At 48.8% G+C, this 13,953-nt stretch overlaps 1 protein-coding gene across 2 annotated transcripts in view; it reads right to left on the reverse strand.

The window, feature by feature from the left end:
* Positions 1-13,953, reverse strand: part of LOC115559640 (spectrin beta chain, non-erythrocytic 1) — a 53,234-nt gene that overhangs the window by 34,557 nt on the left and 4,724 nt on the right. The window contains exon 2 of one of the 2 annotated variants that reach the window (XM_030378615.1): positions 8,588-8,832. In XM_030378615.1, the coding sequence (XP_030234475.1) occupies positions 8,588-8,720 (133 nt within the window). In that variant the 5' untranslated portion in view covers positions 8,721-8,832. Of the gene's footprint in view, positions 1-4,528; positions 4,926-8,587; positions 8,833-13,953 lie in introns of those variants that run through there. The other variant, XM_030378614.1, reaches the window with a different exon arrangement.

Genomic DNA, 13,953 nt, shown 5'->3' on the forward strand with positions numbered 1-13,953 from the left:
ATTCAGTTCAAGGTTCTCCATTGAATCCATTATAGTAGAGTCAGACTCTCTAGGATATATCCTAATGTAAGTGAAACATGTGAACGTTGTCATATAGCTAAGGCCGACCTGACCCATATGATCTGGTCCTGTCATAAACTGTATAATTTTTGGACTACGATATTTCAAACTTTACCTGAGCCTTTAGCAGAGATATCAACCCAGTGCTGAAATGGCTATATTTGGCGTTCCAGGGGACGGTATATCAACCACAAATAAAATTAAAAATGTGATTCCTTTTTGAACTCTCCTGGCCCGGAGAAGAATCCTGTTGGAGTGGAAATCAGCACATCCAAGCAAAACCTCCTCCTGTATGAAAGACCTGATTATATTCCTTAAGCTAGAAAAGATAAAATATTGCATCAGAGGGCCGACCCAAAAATTCCATGATACTTGGGCCCCTCTACTACTTTATTTTGAGAAACTTGACATCCTCCCACAAAACTGAAATTCAAGCAGGAATAAATCCTCTTGCGCTTGTTCCTCCTTGGAGACTCAGGGACCTCAGAAAACCTGTGTAGTGATAATCACAGAAGGCAAATGCCAACTACTTGGTCACAAAACCTCATTTTGTTGTACTCTGCACCAATCCAATCCAATCCTTGTACTGTCTTGAATATCCACTTTCTCTCTTATTTATTTATTATTTTATTTTGTCATGTATATAATTGTATTATTATTATTTTAATCTTGTATATATTCATGCTTGTAACCTTTTCAGTGTAACATTTGAGGTGTGCCTTTCAAATTTATTCTCACTGTTTTTTTTCTTCATTCTTTTTGCACTGGCAGCATTTTGGGGGCGGGTGGGGGGGAAAGATCATAAGAAATATGACGTTGAATATCTGTGACCAATGCTCATTTTCTCAAATAAAAACATGTTTAGAAAAAAGGGTGTGTTGCTGTGTTTGTGTGTGTGTGTGCGTGTGTTTTTGTGTGCGTGTGTGGCATTAGTTACCATTCAAGTGACATTTGCACACTTTCGGACACTTAAGACATTTCCTTCTCACTCAAGAATGCCTACACACACACTCATATTGAATGTGTGTATGAATGTGTGTATGTGTGTGTGTGTGTGGGGGGATGGGGGGGTGGAGGGGGAGGGGGGGGTGTGTGTGTGTGTGTGTGTGTGTGATCATGCCCTCATGTGTTCTGCCAGGAGCTATGGATATACTGGAGACCCTTGTTCACCCTAACACTAACCCTACATACAGGATATATCTGAAACTGTTTGAAAACCAAGTATACATCACCTAACTCTGACCCTAACACCAGAACATCCTAACTCTGACCTCTGACCCTAACCCCAGGCACATACTAACTCGGACCTCTGAACCCAACCCCAGGTACATCCTGTTACGTAAATTAAGCACATAAGCTGTAATTACTACACACAGCCACAAGGGAGAAAGATCAAACATACAAGCTGTAATATCTACCCCAGCCACAGAAGGAAGCATCTTTAAGACAGACGCGGAGGACGGAGCTAAGACGTCACATAGGCCACGCCTACTTCACATAGGCCCCGCCTCCTTCACATAGGCAACACCTACTTGATACAAGCGCAGCCCCGGAGCCAGATGAGGTCAGAAACATAGGCAGACCCGTTGAGAGCCTCGGGGCCCAGCCCCGGGGCTTGAAGTAGCTCTACGGTATTTTTCTCCACGCGTGTTAGATACAATTCCCTCCCTTTTGCTTCATAGTTACCATACCGAAATACTTTAACAAATAAAGGGAGTTAAAAGCGACCCGTTTTGAGCTACTTTCAACAAGAACACGACAATCCCCACTCTGACCCTTACTGATGTATCTTCTAGTAAGATGAAAGCTGAATGACTTTATCATGTTGGCTCTCAGTAGCTCCACACTGCAGTGTACAGTAAACACCAGCAGGCGCTACTGAACAGAGCTCCCATCATCAAAGACCTCTTTATCCTACAGACACACACACACACACATACACACACACACACACAAACACACACACACACACACACAAACACACACACACATGGAATGCCTGGTCATTGTTCTTGCATTCTCCGGAGCGTGAGTGATTTTCAAACTTTACAATCTTCGGCATATTTATGGAAATCAAAGTGAATAACAGCAGATGTTGTCTCAGTCGTGTTCCTCCACAGACTGGAGGGGACTAGAGGGGCGCGTTCTGCTTCCTCCCAGTCTGAAAGTAGGACATGGATGACATATGGTGGTGAGAGCTGAGGTGTTGAATGTGAGTCCAATAACATCACCCAGTAATGAGTTCTGTCTTCAGCGGAGTGCAGCCGGGCTGTTGTTAACATGACTGGTCAGTCCTGTTGTTGGCCCCTGTAGAGTTTGGTTCTACTAGGCTTCGTTTGGCCCCTGTAGAGTTTGGTTCTACTAGGCTTCGTTTGGCCCCTGTAGGGTTTGGTTCTACTAGGCTTCGTTTGGCCCCTGTAGGGTTTGGTTCTACTAGGCTTCGTTTGGCCCTTGTAGAGTTTGTTCTACTGGGCCTCGTTTGGCCCCTGTAGAGTTTGTTCTACTGGGCCTTGTTTGGCCCCTGTAGAGTTTGTTCTACTGGGCCTTGTTTGGCCCCTGTAGAGTTTGTTCTACTGGGCCTTGTTTGGCCCCTGTACAGTTTGTTCTACTGGGCCTTGTTTGGCCCCTGTACAGTTTGTTCTACTGGGCCTTGTTTGGCCCCTGTACAGTTTGTTCTACTGGGCCGTGTTTGGCCCCTGTAGAGTTTGTTCTACTGGGCATCGTTTAGCCCCTATAGTGTTTGGTTCTACTGGTCCTCGTTTGGCCCCGGGTAGAGTTTGGTTCTCAACAATGCAAGCATCTGTTATCTGAAGGCAATTTTCAGATGCCTTTACATTATAACATCTTTTATAATTAGAGAACCAGGGTGAAAGATTTTTCCCCTTAAAGTCAGAGGTGGAAAATAACAGTAAGCCATCTCTGCGAACAGCCCATAGTCACTGCTACTCGAGACATTCTCCAGTCTGACGCACCACAGCTTGAGATCACAGAGGGAATATAGAATCATGATGGGCAGGGACACTCCACAGGTCCTAAGTCCAGAGAGGACCTCACCCAACCAGAGCGCTGACACGGTTCACCCAGACCTACACAGAAGGGACGGCGCAGCCTGAAACAGGGCGCCTAGGGGACCTCAGGGGCAGTGAGCACTGTGTATCCCGTTCCCTCTTTATCCAATCAGGGGAGAGAACTCCACGAAGAGGCGGATCTCTCTGGACGGCGACAGGGTTCCGGTTCCGACTGAACAGGCTACCGATTCCAGCGCTCCCGGAACGGCTGACACCACCAAGCACGCCAAGAAAATCAACTGCACACGAAAGACGGGAGACCTGCAAGACCCGCCCTCACAAGGGCGTGGCCTCCAATCAGTGGAGACGCATGGGGTGCCCTGGGGAGGTTAGCTAAACAGATTAGTTTTAGCTAACCCTAACCCTAACCACACAGATTAGTTTAGCTAACTCTAACCACACAGATTAGTTGAGCCAACCCTTACCACGCAGATTAGTTTAGCTAACCCTAACCACACAGATTAGTTTAGCTAACCCAACTGTACCACAGGGATAATCCCAAAAAACGGAGAGAAATCATTCATCAAAACACGTTTACTTTCTAGGTGTTTACATCCTAGCTTCCCCTTTCTTTTTCATCCCCTCCCCTGCTCCTCCTCCTCCTCATCATCAATGTTTCAGGAGTTCCTGCCCAGTGTCTGTCGCTGGCCTCTTCTCCTCTTTCATCCTCCTTCCTTCCTCTCAGCAAATTAAAACTGCTTCTTCTTTAAGTGGAGCGACCAGCCTTTAAGAACTACAACACCAATGGTTCCCACACGCCACACACATTTTTTTGCACCGTCAACTTTAGAGACACAGTCTGGAACATGGCCAACAGTATGGATGATCTCTCCTATCCGGATCATATCCAACAGTATGGAGGATCTCTCCTATCCGGATCATATCCAACAGTATGGAGGATCTCTCCTATCTGGAACATGTCCCACAGTATGGATGCTCTCTTCTAGCTGTAACACATTGTTCACCAGTGTTTCCTCGTGTGTAAGAGATCCAACAATAGTGGCATTGAATAAAACGCTTCCCAGATGACTCAAAACACACGAGATGTTCGCTAGAGTCCTCAAGTTTTCGTTTCACATTTTCCCCTAAAACGGAAACTTTGTCAACAGAAAAAAACCATTTTAGGAGACAGAGCAGAAGAGGAGCCGATTGGAACGAGACAACGAGACAAGGAGCTCCCCTCGATAACGTCTAGAACCCTTTAGGAACGTTAATACGATCATAGAGCTTCTCCGCTCCGGACCTCGGACCCCAGGAGGTAAACCTTCAGGACCAGATCTCTCAGGAAGAGGCCGGGCGTTGTAACAACACTCGGTGTGATCATCGGGCCTGACCTTTTACCTCATGGGTTCAGAGCCCGCCGTTCTCTCGGAGGGAGCGGGACCCGAATGCTCTCCTACCTTGCAGTTGTTTGAAGCGGCCCTCCAGCTGGGCGTAGCTGAAGGCCGACTGGGTCGAGCCGGCCGTGGGGCTCCTGCAGGGGCTGTGTGCCGGGGAGGGGCCCAGGCCGGCGGGGGCCAGAGGGCCCGGGTAGTCGGGCGTGGGGGAGAGGGGACTCTGTAGCTCCATGGTGTCAGCGCACAACCAGGAGCCTCTAATCCAGGACGTCCCGACGCAGGAGGGATAGGAACACGATCGCTCTCCTCTCTGGTGACCGGAGCAGTCTTACTGCAGACTCAGCTGCATGTCTCTCTCTCTCTCTCCCTCTGTCTGTCTGTCCCTCTCTCTCTCTCTCTCTCTCTCTCTCTCTCTGTCTCTCTCTCTCTCTGTCTCTCTCTCTCTCTCTCTCTCTCTCTCTCTCTCTCTCTCTCTCTCTCTCTCTCTCTCTCTCTCTCTCTCTCTCTCTCCCTCTGTCTGTCTGTCCCTCTCTCTCTCTCTCTCTCTCTCTCTCTCTCTCTGTCTCTCTCTCTCTCTCTCTCTCTCTCTCTCTCTCTCTCTGTCTGTCCCTCTCTCTCTCTACCTCCCTCTCTCTCTATCTCTCTGTCTCTCTCTCTGTCTCTCTCTCTCTCTCACTCCCTCGGTCTGTCTGTCCCTCTCTCTCTCTCTCTCCGTCTGTCCTTCTCTCTGTCTGTCTGTCCCTTTCACTCTCTGTCTGCTGAGTGCTCAGTGCTCCGTTCATCCCCACCACCCTCCTGTATGCACCACCCTCCTGTATGCACCACCCTCCTGTATGCACCACCCTCCCTGCCCGGCGGCGCAGCGACAGAGGACAGACGGCAGCAGGACAGACGGCAGGACGAGGAGGTCTGCGGTGCGGTGCAGCGTTTGAAACAGTTCACACCTCCCAGTCTACCCCAGAGGAGCGGGGAGGGGCCTCAGCCCTGACAGCCAATCACAGCCCTGCCCCCCACCCCTTCTCATTAGAATAATGGGTGGAGCAGAGGAGGAGGAGGGAGAGAAAGGGAAACCGAGAGAAACAGACAAAGAGAGAGAGACAGAGTAAGAGAGAGAGAGAGAGAGTGACAAGGAGTAGTACAGAGAAAGAGAGAGAGGGAGAGACAGAGAGGGAGTATAAAAGAGTGAAAGACAGAGAAATAGAGAAAGAGAGAGACTATAAAAGAGTGAGAGACAGAGAAAGAGAGAAAGAGAGAGTATAAAAGAGTGAGAGCAGAGAGAGTAAGAAAGAGAAAGTATGAAAGAGACAGAGACAGTGAGTGAGGAACTCCCAATCAGATACTATTATAGAATATTCTAGTCTGTTTCCTGCACAACATCCTGTTTGTGCGCATTGTCATACATACTTTCTATTGTTTTACACAATGCTGAGAATGACAAGAGGTCAGAGGTCAGGGAGACGAACCTGACAGAAGGATAACACCAAGCCCTCTATCCACACAGCGGTCCAACATCTCACATGCCCCTGCTCTTCATCCTACTCTTCACCATGAGCTCTCCTCGTGGTCCCCCCCAGGCTCAGCCTGCTCCTCCTCCCTCTGCTCCTCCTCCTCCTCCCTCTGCTCCTACTCCTCCTCCCTCTGCTCCTCCTCCCCCCTGTTCTTCCTCCCCCTGCTCCTCCTCCTCCCTCTGCTCCTCCTCCCCCCTGTTCTTCCTCCCCCTGCTCCTCCTCCTCCCTCTGCTTCTCCTCCCCCTGTTCTTCCTCACTCTGTGTGTGTGCATTGTTGTGTGTGTGGGTCTGGTTGTGTGTCTGGTTGTGTGTGTGTGGTTGTGTGTGTCAGTCTGGTTGCGTGAAGTTATGTCGAAGAGTCTCCATGAAGACCGATGACATGCTGGTCCACCATGTGACACTGGTCTTCTACATTTCATCTCTCTCTCTCTCTCCCTCTCTCTCCCCCAGCTCCACCCAAACAACTGAACCATGACCTCGCTCTCCGTGGGGAGGGGCACTTCCTGTCCTTAGGAGCTGTTGGAGGAATGCAGAGAATGTAGACTGCTCTCCTGGCGTGCGTGTGTGTGTCTGTGTAAGTGTGTGTGTGTTTGTGTGTACAGACTGCTGTGGTCTGAGCTCCTGGTGGATCGACCGGTGGATTCAGGTGTCAGCTAGCCTAGGCTATCCGCACTCTGTGGATCTTTTTGTAGCTTCCCACTATAGCCTCCACCGTCCCGGAGAAAAGATCTATGGAGGCCACTCCCACATCCATTATGACGCCTATATATGGAGTTCCTGTGCTGACAGATGTCTCATTGAGTACAGGTTGGTCACTACAGGGCATCAGGAGGGATGGGTGGGGAGAGTCCGGCCCCGCTGGTCTCTAGGTACTGGTAGCTACATCTGTGAGGTGTCAGGACCAACACAGACCCCTCTGGGGGGTCTCCCGACCCAACAGGACCCAACAGGACCCAACAGGACCCAACAGGACCTAAACGGACCCAACAGAACCCAGATCCTCTAGACCGGCCCAGCTGGTAAGACCCTGTCTGTGGTCCAGGTCCCTGTCTGTGGTCCAGGACCCTGTCTGTGGTCCAGGACCCTGTCTGTGGTCCAGGACCCTGTCTGTGGTCCAGGTCCCTGTCTGTGGTCCAGGACCCTGTCTTTGGTCCAGGAGCCTGTCTGTGGTCCAGGTCCCTGTCTGTGGTCCAGGACCCTGTCTTTGGTCCAGGAGCCTGTCTGTGGTCCGGCCTGAGGGTCAGGGGGAGGCTGGGGGGGCCGGAGGAGACAAAATGGAGCCTTTCACCAGTCAGAGCGTCTAAAGACCGGTCTCAACGTCTGATGTGGTGAATGGGACCAGGGGTCAGGGTACCGCGGGTGGTTCCGGAACGCTCCGAGGTCCCCTTCACTGAGGAGCCGTCTCCATGGATACCGGCTGGGTTCCATACACAAAGTCCCTCTCTATGACAACATGGCTGCTCTTACCGTCGCTAAAACATCTCTCTCTCTCTCTCTCTCTCTCTCTCTCTCTCTCTCTCTCTCTCTCTCTCTCTCTCTCTCTCTCTCTCTCTCTCTCTCTCTAACTCTCTCTCTCTCTCTCTCTCTCTCTCTCTCTCTCTCTCTCTCTCTCTCTCTCTCTCTCTCTCTCTCCCTCTCTCTCTCTCCCTCTCTCACGCCAACACACTCAACACGTGTCTGCCTCTGTAAGGAGATATTGCTGGGTTGCCATGGGGATCTGAGGTTTTAGATTTCTCAAGCTATCATATTAACACACACACACAAACACACACACACACACACACACAGTCACAGCTGATCTCTGGTTGCCTGCTCAGTAACAACAGGGCCGTAGTTTAAGTCAGTAACACACTGAGAGTACTACCCTACCAACTAAAGAGACGGACAGACAGACAGACGGAGAGACCGACAGAGAGACCGACAGAGAGATCGACAGAGAGAAGGACGAGAGACTGACAGAGACCACATCATAGTTCAGTTATTATGAATAGCTGCTGTGATGTCATCAACCCGGGACAGACACCCTCTCAGACCCGACGTCCTCCATGAACATGTGTGTGAAAACACACTTGTGCATGGTCGAGCACTGGCTGAATTATTCATTTATCAAAGAAATAGGACAGTGGAGCACAAACACCCACCCACACACAAACACACACCCACACACAAACACCCTGACACACACACACAACCCCCCCCCTCACACAGACACACACACACACACACACACACACAACCCCCCTCCTCCCCCTTACACACACACACACACACAACCCACCAACACACACACACACACACACACACACGCACACACATATGAGAGATGACTTGTGTGTGATTGCTAATGGTAATCTCTCCCACGACCAGCAGATGGTCCTGTTCCATGATGAAGCCAAGAGAAACTGGTGGCTTCAGCTCGTTGCTAGCTCGTTGCTCAACACCGTAGCAACCAGCTAGCAACTCCCTAGCAACTCCCTAGCAACCAGCTAGCAACCAGCTAGCAACACCCTCGCAACAAGCTAGCAACACCCTAGCAACCAGCTAGCAACACCCTAGCAACCAGCTAGCAATTAGCTAGCAACACCCTAGCAACGAGCTAGCAGCACCCCCTTACCTGCGAGGGCTTTGATGCGCGAGCGCTCGAAGAGACGCGCGGAGCTGTTCTCGTTGTCCCAGTCGTCCGCGTCCCAGCGGTTGTTGACTTCTCCATACTGCTGCTGGACCTCCATGGGCTCCACTGACGTCATCGTGACCTCGCCGCGACCTCGCCCACGCCGCTGTCCTTCTGGCTGCTGCTGGCGTTGCTATGACACCGTTGCTAAGGACACAGGCCCTGGATGGTTGGATGGCTGGCCGCCCCTGATCCAGAGAGAGAGAGAGAGAGAGAGAGAGAGAGAGAGAGAGAGAGAGAGAGAGAGAGAGAGAGAGAGAGAGAGAGAGAGTTTACATCAGTACCTGTTTGGTTCCAGTAACTCCTCGTGAGGGTCTCAGCAGGTGTTCAGAGGGGCTGGGCTTCAAGCTGCTGCCTCTCCCGAGTCCCGACCCAAAATAACCTTCCACCATGTCAGTGGGACCCGGCGACGCACAAACCATCATTACACAGCTGTTCTCTGTTCGACTGTTCTCAGTGTGTTCTCAGTGTGTTCTTAGTGTGTTCCGAGTTTTCTCATTGTATTCTCATTGTATTCTGACTGTTCTCAGTGTGTTCTCAGTGTGTTCTGTGTATATATATATATATATATATATATATATATATATATGTGTGCCGGTATGGGTTTTGTGTGTGTGTGTGTGTGTGTGTGTGTGTGTGTGTGTGTGTGTGTGTGTGTGTGTGTGTGTGTGTGTGTGTGTGTGTGTGTGTGTGTGTGTGTTAGTTAGCCTGCATGTGACTGTAGAGGCTCAGCTACATGGCGACATCTCCCCCTTCTGGCAGGAGACCCACATTACACCACCAGACCCCAGGACCTGAGCTGTCACTCAAACAGACCAGCTATAGACCAGAACCTGAGCTGTCAGTCAAACAGACCAAGTCTAGACCAGAACCAGACCACATCTAGACCAGGACCACAACAATTCTAAGCCAGGACCAGCCCACATATAGACCAGGACTAGACTAAAACTAGACTAGGGCCAGCCGCCAGACCATATCTAGGCCAGGACCAGACAGGTTTAGACCAGCTCTAGTCCTCTATCGTTTGGAGTCATTCGTCAATTTCATTACAAAATAATTAAAACACATAAGTAATCCATCAAACACAGCATTCCTGTTTTAAAAATATAAGTTTGAAGCCTGGAACCAAGCCAATTATCCAACAAATTATTCGGGAACATAAAACAATTGATTCAGAGACAACAGCAATTTGGAAAACTGAATAAAATGCAAAGGTAGAAGACTGTGCACATTATTCAACGAGTGAACTACTTTTCCCATAATCCATTGCGGACCTTCTCCGACGACTTCCAATTGAAGCGCGCTTCTTGCATCTTTTAACCCTTGTCATTATTATATATTATAACATTACATCATAATTTGTGTTTATATTGTTCATAAAAGTTGTGGATATATTGTGTTTGTTTGGGTGTGTGTATAGTGTTTCATATATTGTAGATAGTGTTTTTACCGACATGGTTCAAGGCTACATTCCTAACTGCTCTCACCGATCGCTCGTCCCTCAGTCTGCCGGTTCCCGCCGAGTCTGGTTGCTAAGCGACGGTGGACGTTTATATGTACTGGTTTTCACCTACTTGGACACTGGTCCTCATCTCTACCAGAGGGATATCATGGCGGCTCTGTGGTCAACGGTCGAGTTCAGCGGCAGCAGTCATCGACGGCTTGAAATTCGCACCGGCGGTAAACGTTTCGATGGTAACAGCGAGTTCCACCAAACCAAGACTTTAGGATTGTGGTTAGTGTAGTGCTTTTAAAGGTCCCATTTTTCTAACATTAAACATTAATGGCGTTAGGTGTAAAACAAGCACTTGGTATCCTGCTCCCCCTTTGCAAAATGAGAGCTCAGACGCTCCGATTTCAAATTTGGCCCCATATGTCGTCATAAGGTGACAGGTTACCTCCCCTTCTTTGCTTTGCCCACCCAGAAAATCTGGCCTTCCAATGAGACAATGAGCTACGACTGTTGTACACTTCTTTGTTATTTGGATAACCGTTCTGCTGTTGGTGTTATGGCGCATAACACGTCGGGTTTTCCGACGTCTCTGGTATTTCCACAACGAGACTCGTAGTGGGGGTTATCTCAGCCAAGGTTGAGAATGAATTGGGGGAAAGGAACTTTGGCTTTGACTCCCTGAAGTACATGAACCACGATATGGAGGAGAAAGGGATTTTTTCGCGCGATTTTCTCCCGCCGAAGCCCCGCTGCCCGCTGCCGGCTGCCCGCTTCTAAGACAGTGGTGCCTTGGCAGCGGGCAGCGGGGCTCCGGCGGGAGGCACTTGCCAGCAATCCCTTTCTCCTCCATGTCGTGGTTCAGTCTACTTCAAATTTATGTGGAAGTGGAAGAACCAGAGATGTCGGAGAACCCGACGCAGTCGTTTGAGATTCATAATATCGTCTGGAGGCACACACAGCTTAGGGCCGTGATAATATATATTATGCAATATAGATATGTATATTATTATATTATTTAGATATAGAGCTCCAGACTCCTGCCGGAGCACCCGGAGTGTTCTAGAATTTTTTGCAGAACATGGCCAAAAGCTGTGTGCTCCTCGCCATTGCGATACATCCACTGTAAACACGAGCGCATGGTACCTTGGCCGCAAGCTGCTCAGGGCCACACCCCCACCCTCCACCTTGACCCGCCTCTTAAAAAACAGCACGTTGGTGGAAAGCTCATTGTGGGACTGACTCGTAGTGGCTGTAATTCTGCACCAAGGCTGAATTTCTTGAACGTCTTAAAATACTGTATTAAGGGCCCACTAACACCTATATACAAGCATCCATAAAGTAGCATGCCATTGGACCTTTAAATGACATTAATCATGTTTCCTTAAAACTTTTCTTTAACTCTTGGCGTATACACCATCATACACCATCGTTTCACAGTCTCTTGGCTCGTGGCAAGTATACTTTGGATGGTTACGACATAAAAGGCTATTAATCAAAACTTCGATGCAGAATATGAATGGGGTTACTATTACTGCAGTACTCCTGTTTTACTGCAGTACTCCTGTATCACTGAAGTACTCCTGCAGTACTCCTGTATCACTGCAGTACTCCTGTATCACTGCAGTACCCCTGCAGTACTTCTGTTTCACTGCAGTACTCCTGTTTCACTGCAGTACTCCTGTTTCACTGCAGTACTCCTGTATCTCTGCAGTACTCCTGCAGTACTCCTGTATCACTGCAGTACTCCTGTATCACTGCAGTACCCCTGCAGTACTTCTGTTTCACTGCAGTACTCCTGTTTCACTGCAGTACTCCTGTATCTCTGCAGTACTCCTGCAGTACTCCTGTTTCACTGCAGTACTCCTGTATCTCTGCAGTACTCCTGCAGTACTCCTGTTTCACTGCAGTACTCCTGTAACACTGCAGTACTCCTGCTTCCCTGCAGTACTCCTGCAGTACTCTTGTATCTCTGCAGTCCCAATGAAACAGAATCATGACAGTCCAAGGTGATTTCACACACAGCCTGATTTCTGGGATGTGATGATGCATCGCACCTTTATTCAGGATATATGTGCATGCGTGTGTGTGTGTGTGTGTGTGTGTGTGTGTGTGTGTGTGTGTGTGTGTGTGTGTGTGTGTGTGTGTGTGTGTGTGTCCACCCACTCCAAATTGAACCACCAGTGTGGCTAAAGCTTGTGTTGCTAGGCTAAAAATATACTCTAGAACTGTGTGTGTGTGTGTGTGTGTGTGTGTGTGTGTGTGTGTGTGTGTGTGTGTGTGTGTGTGTGTGTGTGTGTGTGTGTGTGTGTGTGTGTGTGTGTGTGTGTGTGTGTGTGTGTGTACGTGTGTGGGGGTGTGCACTCATATAGACATAATCTGGCAACATACATTTAATATTAAAAAGAAGAAGAGAAAGAGAAAGAGAAAGAGAGAGCGAGAGAGAGACACACACACACACATTCCGACATACACTCAGTTTTTGCTCTACATTCTCAGGACAGAACCGGAGGTCCCCATGGTTACTGGGCTCCCAGCATGCATTGTGACAGAGCCCCCTCGTCAAGCTGCCAGCAACACAAAGCCCCGCGCCGGGCTAGCATTCAGACCTATTACATAACACAACGCTAACACAACGATAAAACAATGCTAACACACACTGCTACAGCACCAACACAACGCTAACACAATGCTAACACACTGCTAGCACACTGCTACAGCACGAACACAACACTAACGCAATGCTAAAACACGCTAACACACTGCTACAACACCAACACAACACTAACACAATGCTAACACACTGCTAGCACACTGTAGCAGCACCAACACAACACTAACAAACTTCTAACACACTGCTAGCACACTGATACAGCACCAACACAACGCTTACACAACGCTAACACACCAACACAACGCTAACACACTGCTACAACACCAACACAATGCTAACACATCGTTATCACAATACTAACACAATGCTAACATACCGCTACAGCACCAACACAACGCTAACACTATGCTAAAACACCGCTACATCACCAACACAACGCTAACACAAAGCTAACACACTGCCACAGCACGAACACAACGCTAACGCACTTCTAACACACTGTTAGCACACTGATACAACGCTAACACACTGCTACAGCACCAACACAACGCTAACACACTGCTACAGCACCAACACAATGCTAACACACTGCTACAGCACCAACACAACGCTAACACACTGCTACAACACCAACACAACACTAACACACTGCTACAGCACCCACGTAACGCGAACAACACAGATGGTACTAGTGCAGCATAAAGATATGTTTTTGTCTTTATTTCAAGTGCAGTTTTCCCCATTGAGCATCATTTGGTAACCATGGTAACTGAGTAATCACTATGCTTGCTTCAGAGACAAAACACCCACACAACTACGCACACACACAAAAACACCCACACAGCTACGCACACACACACCAAAACACCCACACTGTAAGAGCATCCAATTCATTGAGATTATGGAGAGCCATCCAGCACACACACACACACACACACACACACACACACACACACACACACACACACACACACACACACACACACACACACACACACACACACACACACACACACACACACACAGTCCTGCTTTCTCAGAGTGCAGCCCAGTGTCAGAACACCGCCCCATTGAGGTGCTGTTCTGACACTTCTATTTATAATTTATGATGATGTTCCAGAGGAGATACGCTTAGAAAACCCCTTATAGAGATAGTAACACTTAGAGACACAGTTACACTTAAGAGACGGATAGTAACACTTAGAGACAGACAGTAACATTTAGAGAAAGAGAGTAACACTTAGA

Source organism: Gadus morhua, chromosome 15 (assembly GCF_902167405.1).
Source record: "Gadus morhua chromosome 15, gadMor3.0, whole genome shotgun sequence".
NCBI lineage: Eukaryota > Metazoa > Chordata > Actinopteri > Gadiformes > Gadidae > Gadus > Gadus morhua.